Source organism: Cyprinodon tularosa, unplaced genomic scaffold (genome assembly GCF_016077235.1).
Source record: "Cyprinodon tularosa strain WSP-4 unplaced genomic scaffold, ASM1607723v1 ctg319, whole genome shotgun sequence".
Taxonomy (NCBI): domain Eukaryota; kingdom Metazoa; phylum Chordata; class Actinopteri; order Cyprinodontiformes; family Cyprinodontidae; genus Cyprinodon; species Cyprinodon tularosa.
In genome coordinates, this window is record NW_024039029.1 from 320,679 (window position 1) to 340,068 (window position 19,390).

General features: G+C 39.5%; 1 protein-coding gene across 8 annotated transcripts in view; it reads left to right on the forward strand.

Annotated features, from left to right (window-relative positions):
* Positions 1-19,390, forward strand: part of LOC119788510 (A-kinase anchor protein 13) — a 197,905-nt gene that overhangs the window by 115,608 nt on the left and 62,907 nt on the right. For 7 of the 8 annotated variants that reach the window (XM_038292879.1, XM_038292881.1, XM_038292874.1 and 4 more), the window contains exons 11-13: positions 9,504-9,649; positions 14,800-15,158; positions 18,667-18,714. In XM_038292879.1, coding sequence (XP_038148807.1) covers positions 9,504-9,649; positions 14,800-15,158; positions 18,667-18,714 — 553 coding nt within the window. The remainder of the gene's footprint in view (positions 1-9,503; positions 9,650-14,799; positions 15,159-18,666; positions 18,715-19,390) is intronic. The other variant, XM_038292882.1, reaches the window with a different exon arrangement.

Genomic DNA, 19,390 nt, shown 5'->3' on the forward strand with positions numbered 1-19,390 from the left:
AACATTTAGTCTCTTTAGTTTATTCTTCTGCTGCTTATATATAATTAATGAACCAGGCTGTCCAGTGCAGTACTGTGCAGAAATACACAGTAGGATGTTTAACTCCCTCCATCCATTTTCAGACCTCTTAACCCTTTATAAGGCACTCAGTGAAATACTTCAAGCCAATAGCGTTATTGGAATCCAAGACCTTATTACCTTTGTAACATTCAAAAATCTTTTGATGGCAAAAATTAATGATGATGTCATAAGGAACACCAACTTGCCCGAATATATTACGAAAAATACAAAAGTGCTTCTATAAAAATTTCATGAGAGAAAGAAACACAATTTTTTTTGGTCCAACATAATATTAGAGGCATTAATGCTGATACTGGGACTTACATTTTTTAGTTTATAAACCTAAATATAATTGTTAACTAGTCTTATTAGCTTTTTAACTTTACTTTTCAACTTTTCAATTGGCTTTCCACCTTTTTTTCTTAACCTTTTTTCTACTTAATTTCCAGTAGGTAATATATCATTGAAGGGCTCATCTTATTGGTCAAATGCCAAAATAAGATGTACAGCCATGTAGCAGGATCTTTGCTGAATAGCTGGATATAGATCTTGTGCTTCTAGATCTCACTGAAGGACGGACGGACTCCATTTGTAAGGGGTATGCAGTGATCAATGGCGGTAACTTGCCCAATAAAGGGTTAAAAGTGGGTTTAGGAGTCATTTTAGTCATCCTTATGTGTTGCTATTGTAACCCACCTCTGATTTATCAAGTGTATTATTAAATTAGGTCCGAACAGAGCCCAACTTGATTAACTCGAACAGCCACAATAAAAACACAACAGGTAGAGGGTTGCAAATATGAGCTGTACTTTAGTAGAAAACTTGTCAACATAAAATGTAATAACAGATATGGGCATACAAAAGATAAACAGAAAGGCACCTTTAAATCCCCAATGTCTTTGTTTACCCCTAGGCTTTGTTCCATTTTATTGGTGATCGAGTCTGTCTAATCGAGTGCACTACTTAATCCTGTTTCTGAGTTCAACAAGTATCCGTGCAGATTGCTTAGTACAATCCTACCACAGCAGATAGTCCATCTGCTCTTTGAATTGTGGTGCATAGATTCGAGTTCCACGGCTCAATTGGGCTGCCTCGCCATCCAACGGATTCTTCGCAACAGATCTAAACCGTACACCAAAAGACGTGACCGATTTGCATACACTGCAAGAGTGTGATGTCACAGCTCAATCCCAGCGTGGTCAAAAGGCTTGTCCGTTGCCATAGTTGTAGCGCTTGTTTTCTCTACTCCAAAGTGGTGCTGGACTCCTCGAAGTTGCACAACAGCTGAAAGTTTTTTATTTGACTCACGTTTTTTTAATTTATTTTTTTATTCAATCATAAAGCATATTTAATAAACCAGATTATTTCATCTGCTGTTATTGTTTTAAAAAAAATGCTCTGCAGAGACTTTTTCCCATAGATTATCAGCATAATGATGACGTTTGGTAACTTCCCTTCTCACAGCTCAGTGAATATCACCGCCTCCTTTTTTGATGCATTGCTGGCCAGAGGAAGCTCGGCTGTTTGAATGATGGTGGGCTGCTGAATTTCTTCATGGGATTCAAGGGGGGCGTATCTCATTATTCCCTGAAGTAGTGCCTCATCTTGGTCCCTGTCTACACTGGAAAAAAATCGAAATCTAGATAACTCATTTTTTCTTTTAATAAGTGCATTTGTTCTTGGATTACGGAGGCAAAAGACGTTTTGCCAATGGGTCAAGACAATTAACATTTTAAATAAGAAGACAGAATTGCATTGTCTTATTTCAAGTGCATATTATCAAATTATCTTATTTTAAGAGTTAAAAATTCTCATTCCATTTGCAAACTATCTAATTTATCTACTCAAAATAAGGATAATACAATTAATTTAAGAAATGTTTGACTTATTTCTAGATCGATTTTCCAGTGTAAATGTGGGCAAAGACGTGGAGATCACCTTCAGACAGATACCTCTGAATCTTAGACTCCTATAATAAAAGACAGTTTCTACTTTTTGACATAAATCTATATTGATATCCTGAAAGATGTGTTTTTATTCAGGAAACTCTCACCTTGTTACCCACCCAGAGCTCTGCGACGCTAACTCCTTAAATCCTCCTACAAGCTGATTTAGATTCTTCTGTATTTAATGTTCTCTCAAAGTCAGCAAGTTCATATTCATACATCAGCTGCATCGATCCTCCTGGGAATCCCTGAGCAGTCACAGCTAGCAAAGCGATTCCCTAACACCGTTTGAAGAAGTATTTACGTTTTCATTTTATTATTTTTTTTTTTTGCGTTTGATTACATTTTCTTAAGTGAAATATGAAGGACAATGCACAGTTTTGATATTTCCCTGCTCACACTGCAAAAACGATCTAGAAATAAGTCAAAATGATCAATTTCAGTAGGTAAATAAGATGATTTGCCAATGGAATGAGGATTTTTACTCTTAAAATAAGGTAATTAGATAATATACACTTGAAAAAAGATAAATAAATTGTTTTTTTCTTCTTATTTGAAATATAAATTGTCTTGTTCCATTGGCAAAGTTTCTTACTTTCCTCCTCAATTCAAGAAAAAATGCACTTCTTTTAAGAAAAAAATGACTAGATTTCCATTTTTTCCAGTGCATGCTTTCTGTAATATTTAGTCTACTGTAATTACACAACTTTGTGCTGCCTGATGAAATTCGGGTCCTTTAATCTAAAAACTGATGAAGATCAAATCAATTATCCAGTATAGCCCAGAATAAACATATTCCCAGAAATCAGTTAACACATTTTCTCTTTGCTGTCGAGCACAACTTAATTTCCTCCACTTAGCTGCAGATCCACCTGGAAACAATCAAAGACTTGATTTGAAGTCGGATCATTTATAGAAAAATAAATCTTTATTTTTTTTTTCAAATGAGTACTCCTGCACTGGAAAAATCGAAATCTAGATAAGTAATTTTTTCCCTTAAAATAAGTACATTATTTTGTTCTTGAATTGAGGAGGTAAAAGAGACATTTTGCCAGTGGAACAAGACAATTTACACTTAAAATAAGAAAACACAATTGCATCTTTCGTCTTTTAAGTGCATATTATCTAATTATCTTATTTTAAAAGTAAAAATACTCATTCTATTGGCAAACTATCTCTTTTACCTACTCAAAATAAGGGTAAATACACTCAAGTTAGGACATTATTACTTATTTCTAAACCGTTTTTCAGGTGTGCATTGCATCTTTTCATAGATGCATGTCTAATTTCAGAAATAAACTGATTCTGAAATAAATTATTAAACATCCTACTGGCTTATCTGTATATCTGATAAAATGCTGTAGTTTAGAATAGTAATAAAAATGTTGGACAAAGTTGGATTTTCTCAAACTCTTTCATTCAACAAATGCAACAAAAAGCTGTCTGAATTTCACCGGCTCAAGACTGCCAACCCAAAAAGTAGAAAATAAAGAAAGAGGAACAAGCCACCAAAGTTTTGTCGTTTGTGTATCAGACGTTGTTTTTGTGGCTTAGGAAGGACCTGGAGCAGAGTCCCCTGACACTTTATTACTAGCTGCTGCAGAGGTTGTGAGAATGCCCGGTTGTGTTGCGGTTCGCTGGTCTATGTTGAGTCATGCTGCTGCTGATTGGGATGTTCCATGATATTCCTTCCTGAGCGGGTGAGGCCGTGTCTTGTTCTGCTCAGCTTAAAGCAGTGATATTTATGCAGGCACAGAGATATTGGCTCTGGCTGAGTATCAGAGGGGGGAAAAGATACAGTGAAGACTGAAAACACACTGTTTTGCATGAATCATAGCAAGGCTTTACATTCTGTTCGGTTGTTTATGTGCCATTATTCTCACATTTCATGTTGCATTCATAAATCCCATCTTTGTTTCTTTTTTTATTGGGGTTAAACATGCATTGCTGATTGTCACCTTTAAGGTAAATCAAGGCTTTAAAAGTGATGGTTTTAAAACTTTAGAAGTATTTCATCAAACTTATCCTACAATCCATGTATCGGTACCCTATAGAAAGGACTGCAGAGAACCAAGTATTTTGGGGATTTTTCTTTTATTTGGAAGGAGCATAGAGAGAGATGTCTACCCCTCCCCCACCTGTTACTGTGCATTGCAACAGGTGAAAGTCTTTCAAGTAAAAGAAGGGTATCATAACTGTCACAGACATGTAAAGAGATTTAGTTCAGATTATTTTATTTTTCACAAATCCCTTATGATAATGCCGCCCTTTTTTCTAACAACAGCTTACCTTACAGTGAGCAGCGTGTCGGTGAAGCAGCTACATGCTAACCTCAGTCAAACTACCGGAATAAGAATGCCTCAAAACTGAAAATAAGAAAGGATAAATGTTAAATCATTTTCACAGTAATTCTCAACATAATTATTTTAGCAGCAGTTGTAATTGTCCTACTGTTCCTACAGTTTTTTTCTCCCCCATCCAGCTGATGTTATTAGTAACTGTTGCTCTGTATGGCTCACAGCAGCTGCCTGAATGTGTGTAAAATAGAGCAGTTTCTGCAGCAGCAGGGACACTGTGGGCTGATTAGGATCTGATTCTGTTCAAAGTCTCCTCCAGAAACATCCAATGGATTCTCACCTTCATCTATTCAAATAATCTGACTGATTAAAGCCCACACAGCTGCCTCATACAGCATACTCATTCAGCAGGATGGAACTAAAAACATTAATACAAAAAGGAAAAAAATAAAAATAAAATAGGGCTGTAAGAGGAAATCTGCAAAGTGGGATTTTATTTAGGGTGTTTTTTTAAGACAGTTAAATGCACTGTAGTTGTTTTCTGACCCAAAACAACATTTAACCCTTTATTGAGCAAGTTACCGGTTTTGATCCCTTGCATACCCCTTACAAAAGTGAAAAAGTATAATAAAAAATATATAAGCCTTGCTAACAATTATATGTAGGTTTATATGCTAAAAATGTAAGTGCCAGTATCAGCATTAATGCCCCTAAGGTTATGTTGGACAGACAAAAAAAATTTATTTCACTCTGAGTGTTTTTCATAAATTTCTTATAAAAGCACTCTTGTTATTTTTCTTAACATATTCAGGAAATTTGGCGTTTCTTATTACATTTTCACAGCGGCATTAATTTTTGCCGTCAAAATATCCATATTTTATGAATGTTGCAAAGGTAATAACATCTTGTCCTGGATTCCGATAACACTATTGGCTTGAAAGTTTGATTTTCAGAGTATTTCACTAAATGTTCTATAAAGGGTGACAGTGGTGAGGACGCAGGGTTTCATCATAGAAATGTGGCACCGCTTACAATGTCTCAGTGGTGACGTCCATGGACGATACACTCCACCCACAATGCAGCTGGGTCAGAGCGCCCAGCGGCCTCGCTTCTGTCATTCTGCCCCAGTGTAGCTTCCCACCATCAGTGTGTGCATGAACTAAAGGTAGTTTGAAGCTCTTTGGAGTCCTCCTGTTTTAAAAATACAGTCCACTCACATTTGCTGGTATCTTTAAGAGCTGATTAGACCGTTTAATTAAATCAAATTTATTACAGTTTTACCTTGTTGGTCTGGCAGTCTATAGTTCTTAAAGTAAAAGAAAGATATTTGATATCTGATCGGATAAAGATTTGCATAAACTGGTATTAAATTCTCACAAAATGAAAAACTTGATGAGAATCAACATTTTAACAGTATTTACACAAAGATTGGACAACACCATCCATTTGCTTTAATCAGGAACCTCTAATGCCTAAAAGTATTCTTATTGGTATTAGTAATACCTTTATTGTTGAAATATTTATCATTATATTTCTAATTAGTGTTGCGCCGATGCCATTTTTTGGCCCCGATACCTGGATGTGCAGTATTGGCCGATATCAATACCATCCGTTTGAAATTGGTGTGTGTATATACGAAGAACTGCAAACTACTTGGATGTAAAATAATTGCCATCATGGCTTTGTCAAGCTGCTGCCTACCTTTGTGAAGCAGGAAAAAGACTCATACAAAGTGAATCCAGTAGAACTTTTTATTACCTACCTGAATTGGGTGACAATAGTTGAATAAACTTTTGACTCTCAAAATGGATTCAGTGCCTATTTATTGGTACTTTGTGCATAAGGTTGATTCAATGCAGGTCTATGAGCAGCTTCACATTCAGCAGCAACCTCAACCACCCACAGACTCATCTAAGCGTGCTCCACCTGTTCTGTGTCCTTCTGGTTGTGTATATACGTGTGTGTGTTGGTATGTTGTGGCGGTCTCTGTTTATAACTGCGGGAGGAAGACGGCTGTCAGGGCTCACAGTCCTCTGCTAGTTTTGGTGAACAGGTGTGAGGGGGTGGAGTCTGCAACAAACACGCCGCATCCTCCTGCCTCCCCACCAGCTTTTATCGGGTAAAAGGCCAAAAAAGGTTTTTAAAACAGCAGCTTGGTTGAGATGTCTTTCTGAATGTGGACTCAGAGGTCAGAGTTGGTTTCTCACTTTTTAAAGAATTCTGTAAGCTGAATAAACCTGGTTGCCGGTCTGGCTGTAAGCTTAACTGCTCAGGATTTAATCTGTGTTTTAGACAGCATTCTTTATTTATCAGGCAATACTTCTTTTAATATTTCACTTTAAAGGATTTTATCAACGTCATAATGGTAAAATAGAAATGTGTTTGATAAATGTTTGAGTAGCTTTATTATATTCTGTAGGTTGATGTTGTTCTTTTCTCTTAACTTTACCTTCCTCTGGTCAGGCCTGCATGTTTCAGTGTGTGGAGGCGCTACATGTCCATCATTCAGTCTGTCAAATTAGGCGTTCCTCAGGAATATAGAACGCCTTCTTAATGCAGGAAGTTTTTGTTTTCTTTTATCTAGCTTCCTATAAAAGAAAGCAGAACAACTGGCTGTTTTATCAGCTCTGAACCTTGCATTTGCACACATTGACTCAAGAAGATCATTTAAGAATGTCTCTAAATAAGCGCGCTTCGGTTGCACCCACCTATGTAGGCCTTAGTTCTCAATGCGGCCGACCCGGGTTAGAATCCGACCTGTGGTCCTTTGCCACCCGTCTCTTCCCCTCTATCCTACCCCTTTCCACTGGTGCCTTAAAAACCTAAAAAAAAAACAATAAAAAATTACATGAAATAAAAAAAATTTGCCAAAAGGCTCCCTATAAGTTCTTTGTTTACTTGAACGTCTTTATTTTTGCCTATACAAAAAATTCCACATTCAACAGTTTGGGACATTTCTATTCTTTTATACAATATGTAGAGATTAAAATAAAGGAGACATAATTCTGAGGTTAGAAGACTTATAATCTCATTACCTTCCGTTTTGACCCGCCTCCGGAGATCAGGACCGACTTTCAGTGATTTCAGAGCAGATTTCTGGCTTTTTCCATTGACTTTAGCTACTTCAGGTATTGATTGTAATAATGGCGGTTCCCTGAAGCTGCAGTATGGTATTCTTTGAGTGTATTTTTGGGTATTTTATTGGGTTGATGACATCACAAGAGGCACTAGATTGTTTTAAACACTATGAACGAAAATCAACTTTTTTGTAGATTCTTGAAACTTCGACTTCCATTCTTGGTCTAATTCCTTACAAGCTGCTCCTGTTTAGTTGATTTTCACTTTTTTTTTTTTTTATCCTTACCACAATGATGTTCATGTGGATGTTAGTTTTTGTTAAGCTTGATTAATATAAGTAGTAGAAGAAGAAGTTGTCTCACTGGACCTAAAATGAGTTTGACTGAACTACAAAAAAACCTGGCTGCTTGTTTTAGTTATCCATTGAGAATAAACAGATTCAGTTATGTCAAAGGATTCACACACAGACATGTCATTTTCAGCCATTTCCTCTTGCTCTTATGAGTGCAGTGAATGTAATATGTTCCTGAGGGACAAGAATAACTTCTACAACTCGGGGTCCAAACAGACATCTGGAATAACGCAAAACTCCAAACTGGGTGGATGATCTCATCCAGTTGTTCCTGGCAGCTGGCTAAAGAAAGCCCGCTGGTATATCAAGCTTCCTCTTCTATTCTGGAATATTATCAGTACATGTCCCTACAAGCACAGCGACCCTGGAAACCCGCCCTTGCATCCAGGACCTCGTTACCTCCTGGAGCTGTGAATTTTGTGCTGACTTTAAAGATGCTTATTTGTGGTACAGCAGAGGGTTAGGAGGGAACGATGGGTGTAAACTTGTTTAAACGCCATGTTGGTTTAGGGCCACTGTGGCCTAATGAGAGGAACTGAGTGTAAATGTTAAGCACAGCGTTTTAAGTGGGAGGAATGGTTTTAAATGTGCATCTTTTAAAGTCATAGGGAAGTCATATTTAAATGTCAAATCATTCTGGCATAAAACATGTATATAAATGTACTCTTTATCAGATAATATAGTCCCAAAAGTAAGAAAGTTTCTATAAAAAAAAATAAAATAATCCTTTCTTAAAGGCATACTATGCAACATTTTTCAGTTAATGTGTTCCATAACGTTTTGGATGATTTAATCAGTCCTTTCAGGTCGAACAAAGGTTTTCTCGGCCGCCCTGGTGGTCTGTAGGGGAAATACCGTACTTGCAATTGCAGGAGCCCTCGGCCCGCAACAACAGGCTCAGAAGTCTTGTTCATCGCGAGAGTCGGTCTTGCTTTACGGCGAGAACTGCTACACGCCCCAGTGAAAGGCATGCTCGTTGTTAGCGCAGTGGTGCGAAAACAGCGAAAGCCCATGTTGGAGGAGGCAAGAAAGAGGAAAAGGGCTCTCTACCGCAGTAGACATGGTGATTCGTTGCCTTCGCCTGTCTGCTAAGCTCAAAACAACCGCGCCTGGCTTGACGGAGAAACCAGAAGAACAGCTGAGCATATTTACGACAGTGCACTTTTACTTTCGCCCTCTGGGTGGAGCCTCGCTGGAAAATCAACACCGGTTGCATAGTGTACCTTTAAAATTTGCGTTACCCCCCCCCTTTATCCTATGCAGGCCAGTTAGTTATACATCACCTTTAACACCTAAATTCGTCCAATCATATATCAATGGTCACCTGTCAATCAAATTTTTTCAGTCATAGCATCTTGATTCATATGTCGCAGCTAATATATGCAATGGTTCAAATTAAAATAATTTACTTTACCATTGAGTTTAAGCTATTTAAAGTGATGAGTTTATCTAAATGTAGAAGTGTGAGAGCGGGTAGCGACTGTAAGCATGACTGTTTCTACATTGTGACTTTTTTATGAACTAAAATGGTCTCTGACCTAAAAGGTTCATGAAAACTAGACTGGTAGTTTAAAAACTGTTTGGATGTTCTGTTGCTCTGAGCATTTTAGTTTATTTTATTTTTTTCTCTCTGACTTCAGTTTTGCCTCAAGTTTTTGACATTTACAGAACTGAATGTCTGACTGCTGATGGTTGATTCCCTGACTTAGTTCCAACATTTTCTTCTCAACTGACCAAAAAATGTTGATCCTTTGTCCTTGTGTGTTTCAGAATCCTCAACATCTCCAGCCTTTCCCAGTTTGCCCAGCAGAACCAGCAGTTCCACCAGCTGCCCGTCGTCCACTCACAGAGATTCTGGCAGTGACATTGAAAGCCTCCTGAGTGCAGAGCCAGAGTATGACACCATCTTTAGAAAGGTCTGTAACATGGATTATAGCCTGCAGGACATTTCTATTCAGCAGGTCCACATATGAGACAAATACTGCTTTATTAAGCTGCCTTATTACTTTAACCAGACTGTTAAAAAATCTTCCATAAGGTTTGATATTATTTAAATTTTTTGTCATTTTTTTCTTCCAATATCTTAACACAAACTGCAGTTTTTAGTAGGATTTTAAATGACAGACTTTGTTGTGATGTGGTTTTCACATTGATTCTGATCCCCGAGGCCAAAATATCAATAGATCAATAGATGCACCATTTAAATAAATTTTAAATATATGTTTTAATTCTGACTGGTTTTCCTTAGATAGAAAACTTTGAATTAATCTGACTGGATGATCTGGTAAACTGTAAAGTGCCTTAAGATGATGAGTGTTGTGAATTTGCACTATTTAAATGAACTTAATTGAAAAAAATAATTAAATATCATTCATAAATTAGTTGTATTTAAAAATATAGATAATATCTTTTATTTGTATAAAAAAAATAAATCATGAAGTCATAAAAATTTATTTTTAGGGCGTCACCAATCTACTGCATTTTTAATTTGGGGTCAGGGGTAAAAATGTTTAGGAACTTCTTCTCTAGAATATAACCATGTACAGAAAGGACAATGAGATTTGACATAAAACATCCCCATATCATAATGCTGCCACCACCATGTTGATGAGGTGGTTAAGGGTGATGCTTTATACTCGTTTTTCATAGTTTTTAGTATGTAGAGAAATAAGGTCCTGATTTTCTTTTTATTTAACCAGAGCTCCTTTTTCCCCACGTCTGCTGACCAAACATCCTGTCTGCACTCATGGTCTTTAAAAAAACCTGTGAGGCCACCATTAAAAAATAAAAAAAAAATTATACTAATTCAGACTTTTTTTCACCGTATTAACTAATTACATGATTCCTGAGGCCAGAGAATGGATGGTTTTTTATATTGCTTAAAATTGGCTCAATATTGCACACTTCTAAAAACTCATTTTGCAAAAATAAAAACCCTTTCGTATTCCTTCCACTTCAGTTATGAACAGCTTTATGCTGAAGTATTGTATACATCAAGTGAGTTGTTGTGACAAGATGTGAAATAATGAAAACCTCTGCAAAGCGCTGTACACTTTCAAATAAGCGAAAATCCAGTTTGATTTGGCAGCAGCGTCTGTATGCTCTGCTGGCTGCGCTCCAAACACCAGGTTCACTCATGTCGAACAGCAGGAATGTATTTCTGTTTGCCTCTGCAGCGTCGCCTATAGGGAATATTTCCTATGTATAACGGGGGCTGTTTCTCCCTCAGTCAGAGCTCAGCTTTATTTACCAGCACCCTGAGGCTGAGGGCCCCAGACATCAACCAAGCATCTTTTTTTTTTGACGCCAGCAACTCTGCTCCGCTGCTGGGGAAAGAGCAAGCGGCGGTTCCCGCTGTCACGCGGCTGCTGCTGCTGAACGTCGGTGTGAAGCCTTTGGTTGTTGTTGAGATGCATGTATCTCTCGGCGTTGCATCTTTCTGCAGCGTTGAGCACTCCAAACGTCCTCACCGTATTTGGATCTACATCCCCCTTTGTTAACAGCAGTGAACAACGAAGTGTTGGCAGTGTTTATCAGCTGCCTGCCAGTGTTCGCCGGGATGCTGAGGGTTAGGACACAGCCGACAGTGAGTGATGGATGAAATGGGGTTTGAGGCTCTGCAGGCTTTGATTTCAAACAAAAGGCCAAAGAAGCTAAATTCTGAAAGAGGGGATTAACACATTTGCTTCTCTCCAAGGAGAATGCATCTTTTCTTTAGCAAGTTACAGTTCTATAAATGTAAAAAAAGACAGTTTTTTATAACTGTAAAAGGCCGTGGCATGGATCTCATTAACGCATCAGCTCAGCATGCATCATGTGCCCTTGTGGAAAGAGAGCGAATCATTAATTGTTGTGTAGAAGGGCAGGAAAAGAATTAAAAAGCCTGAAATGTAAAATGTTTAATCCTATCTGAATCCTCCTCCTGACTCCAAAGCCAGCGTCGGCTGCAGTCACGTGCTCACAAGTTCCCTCACTCCCAGAGGAAGTTGTTTTTGCAGCATAAAGCAGATCTTTCTTTCCCAGCTCCTCCAACAGAAGCAGCTCTATGTTGGCGTTAACACTGCAGCCCGCAGCACAATAGACCCAGTTCAACGCTCACACCTACAAATTAGCTCCCAAAGAACCTCCCTTAAACCTGAGTGTCGGCTCAGGAACATGTTCCCACCCATCTCAGTTAAGGGGTTTTATGCAGAGAGGCTTGTTTTCACTGAGAAATATGAAAACTCAACTGCACACAGTTTTTTTCCTGGCTGTGCAGTCTTGTGACTTTGACAGTGTTTGAAAAGCGTGTGCGTCTTAGCAACATCTGTGAAAGCTTTTGTTTCCCCCCCATCATCTAATGCTGTTTGTTATAATGTCAGTGTTGCTATAAAGTGGCTGCTGCTCGTTATGCTTAAGCCTTGCCATTTGGTCCTCATTATGCTCCATTCCTGTGGGTTAAATAGCTCTTCCAGGCTTCTCTCAATCCGGAACATGCTTCAGCACTGAAATGCTGATGTACATATAATGTGATAGCCCAGGTGATTAACAGCCATTTGATGCACATCTGCTCTATTCTTCCCTTTCAGTGCATTTCATAGTTTTCTGCATCATAATTAGTGTTGTTTATGTTTTTTTTATATGAAATATGATTTTGAATATTCCTTCATTAATGGGTTGGTTTCCAAACAGAAAAATAATTTAATAAGCGTAGTAGAGCTCTAAATGAAAGTATTGTGTGAAAAATAGACATCCTTCTTGAACTTTCTACAATCAACACATTCTTAGCTTTCAGGATAAGGTGTCACCGTGAAATAAAGTGATCACACATAAACAACCTAGCGTGTGTGAGCTCCCTTTGTAAGTAAGGCTCTGCTACAAAGATTTTTCAATTCAGACTCGATTCTTATATTAAAGTCGTAGGGAAGTTATATTTGAATGTCAAATAATTCGGGGTTAAACATGTAAATTAATGTACTCTTTATCAGACTATATTGTCCCAAAATTTAGAACATCTTTAAAAAAATAAAAAATCCTGCCTTAAAATATGTTTTTTCCCCGTTATTTTATGCAGACCAGTTAGTTATACGTCAGCCTGAACACCTAAATTCGGCCAATCATATAACAATGATCGTCTGTCAATCAAATTTTTTCGGTCATAGCATCTTGATTCATATGTCGCAGCTAATAGGTTGAGAACTGTCCCAGTGTTCACGGGGATGGACGTCAGTGTCTTCAGCAGGCGTAGAGCTAACAGAACTGGCAGCGTTGCGAGGCAAGGGCTCTAACATGTACGGCTGTAAGCCTTCTACACCAAATCAAGCTTCTGCCGCCCTGGCGTCCTCTTCCACAACATCTTCGTCCCCGCTTTCCTCCTTTAAATAAAAAATGTATGATGGAGGAGACTCATTATGACCTCCAACACTAAACTCTCCTCCTCTTACATGTTTCCGCTGTCCATAGCGTTCCTTGACAGCGTCGTTTCTAAGTCACCAATTTAGTGCTACTTGGTCCCAATGGAATTTCCCATTGGAAACCTACTAGCACTAAGTTGCTAACTGGTTAGCAAGATGCTTCCGACAAACCGGCCACAATCAAAAAGCTTGCAAACCTTCCGCCACAACATGTGTTGTGTGATTGGTTGATAAACAACTAATCACATTCACTTTATTTACTCATGTAAAGTTGGGCACCACTCGGGAGAATTCGGAAATGCAACCGTATATATATACATATATATATATAAAACCAAAACTATGTTTTAAAAAAGCGTATACTATTCTCCTTCCAGCTGTAATTAACAACAATTTAATTAATTAATTTGAATATATGCATGGCTAGACACTCATTTAATTCAGTTAACAGCTAAAAGTACATTTCAATAGCGATCCAATTTAAGTTTCTAAATCCTGAAAACAGTTTTGAAATTTGATTTCATTTTTTGATTTGGTTTGGATTGCAGCCCTACTATCTTAATTATCAGAGTTTATCAAAGTTCTAAAAAACAATGACTAAAAAAATATCTGAACTTAGAACCTGGAAATAGTTTAAGGTGCTTTTAATGAGATGCCAGATAAAATGTTCTAATTAATCTTTTCTCCAGCTCTACTGAGCATGGAAGTGCTTAACCCATATATCGCTGCCCACTGCTGACCAGCTGGCTGATTTGGTTTCTGCAGGTTTTATTTAAATTGAAAATTATAATTTTACAATTTAGACACAAGGCCATGGATAAAGATAAAAGATAATTCTTGTTTTCTCCAGTCTTTTTATCTAAAGGTAGATGACCTGAAAAACAAAAACAGTGTTCTGATGTTACACAACAAAGATGGCAATGATCCATAAAGTAAAAACAAACAAGAAGTCTATAGGCAGCTGACAACAGGTTAACTAGAGGCCAGCTTTACCACAGCTCCTGTCAGATGGATCATGTTTGAATCTCGTTTGCGTGGTAAAAAGCTGACATCAGGCTTTTCAAATCCAGAATTAGAAAAACTGAGCAGTCTGCCTTCAATTAAAGGGGAAAAGGTCAACTGCCGTGATAGAGGGTAGGATGGATGTTTGCATGAGGCGGATAGGAAATGAATATAAAACACCCACAATAGTGATTTGCAAACAATGTCACTGATTTAAAATTAAAAGTGAACAAAATGTCGGTTAACTTTTGTAAAACCAAGTTCTCAAAGTCCTTTAGAACCTCGTCACACCTTGCCGATTTATCCAGCCTATGTCTGATGTCCCACTGAACTTTCTATGTATTTTTTTTCCAATTTTCAGCATATGCATAAAGTATTCATAACGAGTCCAGAACTTATGTCCAACGACAGCCTAAAGCACAGCAGCGTAACGCACATGAAATCATTTCATGGGCGTTAGGAAGCATCAGTTAAAGCTGCTCCCCTCAGGAGCAGCGATGCACCTGAGGGGGCCAGGGATGCACCTGGAGGCGCCCGGTCTGCAATAAAAGATGTCTTGGATCGCAATATTAACCTAGCTGCTGTTATCTCCCGCCCCCAGCTTTTCCAGAAAGAGAAGCAGGGATGTTTCCATGTAAAAATAACAGCTAACCTGCCTTGGATGTCTGCAGGGCGATGAACGGGTGACCGGAGGAGACAGCACCAGCGAGGTCTCCGTCTCCTGCTCCTCTACAGACGACACGGCGAGCATCGGCCCGTCCAGTTCCAGTCCTGAAGGCAGCCAGGGCTTAGGCGGCAGCTGGAGCCCAGAGGAGGGCGTCCAGCCTGAAGCTACTACCACTGAAGGGCAGGATACCTCTGGAGGAGGAGGAGGAGGAGGAGGGGTGGACGCTGAAGAGGAAGCAAAAGACAGAGTGAGCGAGGTACCGCGGCGTTCCTGGAACAGCAAACGCTCTCTGTCGCCCCTTCGCCGCCACAGCTGGGGTCCAGGAAAGAACAACGGAGGAGAATCAGAGATGAACCAGCGGAGGTGAGATCTAGAAAGGAGTATAGATCTAGTATAGATCCAAAGATGAGACTTCTTCTGGTCCAGATCTACAGTTTTATCTGAGGTCTATCTTGCTGATTCCAAACCATTCCAACACATAAAATCTTTATCTGATCTTCTTCAGCTGGCCTGAAGAAGATTTCTAGACTCAAAAGGTGACAGTTCTTCATTTTGATCCATCAAACAAGATACGTTTACGATCAAGGATCAGCTAATCAAGGAAATTAAATAATCCATTCTAATATCTTTCCAAAAAATTGGTGCATCCTTTTTCATCATCAGCCTCCTGATGTTAAAGAGATAAAGATACTGTGGTTAAATCAGAGATAGTTGTTTATTCTAAACTCCAGGGGCTAGTGTTGGTCAGTAGGTGTCAATAAAACTGATGTCTGGGATCAAATGGCGGCGTTACTAAAGCTTGCTGATGCTGTCTCCTCTGCATCATTTGTGGAGTTTTATGACCCGTCTTTGAGCAGCTTTCTGAGCCAGAAGGCTGCAGTCTATCAGACCACACTCCTCAACCTGAACGCATGCATGCTGCTCTCTCAGCCCAAATCACAAGCGCCATGGTTTTCAACTAACTTTAGTACTACGATTTTTTCAATCGTAGCACGCAGCTACAGCTCACACTGTATAATGAAACCGCTGGGTTCGTTGTACAGTGTGAGTTCACAGCTCACGATGTCTGTGGGGCTCAACACTATGATGCGATCTAAACTCTAAAAGCCACATCGGACTCGGCTCCGGAGAGAGAAGGCGCTATTCTGACTAATCTATCCTGAAGCCAAATGAGTATAAGGGGAATATGAAGCTCACTAGAGTGAAACACGCTGCCTTGGCAATTTGTGCAATTTTGTGCTGAAAGCCCTAAAAAGAAAAGGCGACGTATTTGACATGGCTGAGCAAACATGGCTACTATGGTCTGTCTGTCTTGAAATCAGTCTAAGCCCTTCAGTTCCAGACTTTCACATCTATTTTCTAGCCGATTGACGTGTTTTCTGGCTTCAGCTTGTTGCGTGAATAATGGAGCCTTGGCAGAAGTTCTACTGAATAAAGTGATTACTAGCCTTCATCCGCCTACGACACAGCCTATCAGCTTTGAACCACGCCTTCATGAAAGCCAATCAGCATCAAAAGTTCAGACCTCTGATCCGCAACTCGTCTGCTACCTAGTGCGCAGGTGGCAGATGGGCTGTGACTTCATTTAGATGACCCCGTTTAGACCCACCTCCAGCCCCTCCTCCACCATCGTAGCTAAAACCTGATCAGGGATTCCTCCCTGACTCTTACTGCTTTCCCTGTCTAATCTCAACTGGTCGGGCCGAGGACCGCCATGTTGAGCCTGGTTCTGCCAGAGGTTTCTTCCCAATGGGGAGTTTTTCCTCTCCACTGTCGCTTCATGCTTGCTCATCATGGACAGGTTCTCTCAACCTGTGTTATCCAAGCTGGGCTTCCATCTTCCAGGTAAATCAAACGTGTTTGATTTTCTCCCGACCTCACGATTCCTGATCGGGAGGTAGTCGTGAGAGGCTTATCGCCTCTGGTTAGTCCCTGTATATAACACGACGTACCATCAGGCTGAAAGTCGGGCCTATCGGAAAATTCTCACACGACTGGAAAGTTTCCCTGAAAACATCAAAAATCGCAGTGTAAGCCCGGCTGAAACGATAAAATGACTCAGAAAAACGTGACCAGGTGATCTCTGTCACAGTAAAACTATGTGTTCTGTTTCATTAAATATTTCTGTCATAAAGCCGTAGGAAAACTCCCTCCATAGTGAAGGCTGAGAAAATCAAGATTTAATATTTGGTCATCTACACTGCTAAAAATGAGTAAAAGGGGAAATATTTTCTCACTTTGTGAGAAAACACAAATCACCCAGAGCATAAAATAAAAAGCCTGTAAACAAAGGGGTGTAAAACTACCTGAATCTGAATCCTGCTGGTTCTGACTCCGCTATTCTCCTGTTTGGTCAAATCCTAGAACGGTTGTTTGTTTGCCAAACCTTTGAATCCTGGTTAAGTGTGATGCACTTGGAAAAAGGGTCAACGCTGACACGGCTTCCTCCTGAGTAGGATCTACATCCTCAGACCGCCCAGCTGTCTGTGGTCAGAGAAAGCTGAGAGCAGAGCAGCAAGTGGAGCTGTCCTCAGCCAGCAGATGGACAGGGAAAGATGGCAGCAGCTCAGCAGCGAGGAGATCGACATCGAGCTTGTGTTTGAATTTTAAGTAAATACTAAATCTACAAAGTCCACCTCTGATTTATGGATGGATGGAGGAACCTCTTCGTTTAATGGAAACTGGTTTTAATAGCTTTCAATAAAGAGCATTTGCCTCCTTTTAGATCGCTCCATTTGTTCTGAACATAAGTTTAAGTTTCATTTAGGAATAAAAGCACCTCGCTTAGAGCACCAACTGGAGCTGCTTTTCCTCATAATGAACCGACCACTTCACAATCTCCCAGAAGCAAACTTTAAAGTGACTTTTTTTTTCACAATACTTGACTTTAAACTGTTCTTTCAGGGTTGCTTAAACATGCAAAATCAAAGTGTTTTTGCGCACCTTACTGGGACTTTTGTGCAAACTTAAACTAGATTTAAATTAATTTAAACTGCGTTAGGGGAAAAAAGGCTTAGGACTTAGAAAAATCAGGGCTACCAGGTTAACCATAGATTGATCCTTTGGAATGAAAAGAGGTCTGCCTCTCCCTGTGAGGCAGGCTGACTGTCACCTGGAGAAATGTGAAGCTCTCACCAGGAGGACATCAGTTTTACATACAGAACACAAATCCACATTTAAGCGCCTCTCAAGCTCATTAATTCTAGATTAAAGGTATTTATGTGATGACACGCGGTCATGCTTGTAGCTGTTTAATGGCTTTATGCAGCAGGTTTCCTCCTCATGCACCAGTTTGACACTGGGGATTGATTTCAGAGTCACTGCTCTTGGCATGGTTCAGTTTCAGACTTTCACATCTGTTTTCTAGCTGATTGAAGTGTTTCCTGGCTTCGGCTTGATGTGTGAATAATGGGAGAGATTCACTAATAAATCAGCCAGAGCTCCCAATAGTCCCGTTTTTCTTCAATTTTCCGAAAGAGCAAAATCTTTATTTAAAATAAACTTAAAAAATCAAATAAAGAAATTAATTATCACTTTTATGGGGTTCAGTGATTAAAATGGAGAGGAGTTTAAAGTGGAATCAGCAGCTTAGACCTCTGATATCAGCTGAGAAATGCTTGCTAAGTGCACCTGTAGGTTGAAAACCTCTAAACTGAAAAAAAAGAAAAAGAAAAACCTTTGTTTCTAACCTGCACACCTGCATTGCTTCATTATCTCATTGCACTTTTCAACTCGGCAGTAAAGCCCTGATGGTCTCATCCACAACTGAAACGGTTCATTCATCATGTTCTGCCTTACATGCTCTCCTCTCAAATCACAATTCATCTCTCCCATCACGCACCACTTCCTGTCTCTGTCTCATCACCTCCAGTTCCATCCGTAGCCCTGGTGAGGGGAAGCCGGCCTTTCACAGGAGAAGGTATTGATAAGATGTTGGGAGTGATCTGTTGTCCTCATGCGGTGCGGTGTGGGCTGTGTGAAACTGCTGCTTTTTAACATTTGCTCGCTGCGCTGCTCCGGCTTTATGCTGCATCCCTGCAGGCGACCGTGCTCCAGGAGGTAGCTTGTCTTTTCACCCCTGCATGGCAGAGCCTTGTCTCTTTTACTACAGAGGGAGTAAAGTGTAACTCGGATGCATTGCTGCAGATTTTTAGAGATCCTGTAGGGATTTTTGAAGACGATGAAAGGCGTCAGAAGGGTTTTGAGTGCAGCCCTGCAGGAGAAGATTCTGTGCCACAGCAATAAAAACCAAATGGAAGTCGTTCAAACTGTCAAATAACTTTGTTGACTCTCTAACCTGCCATTTTTACCCAGAAGGGGATGGGAGGAAGCATTGATGAAGGAAGCAGCTTCTTCCTTCATTCATATTGAACCAGGGTAGAGTTGGATCTCATTTGTTGGTTGAGCCAAACTCTACTCGACTCATAAATGCTTTTCTTTCTTTCTTTCTTTTTTTTTTTTTACCAGCTCTCAAATATCCGTTATATAAAGATTCTCATGGGTTGAACGGTGTTTAAAATTCATGTTGCCTGAACAGCCTCATTATGCTTTTTTCTAGGTAGAGAGAAAGGAATAAAAATGAACTGAAAAAAAGT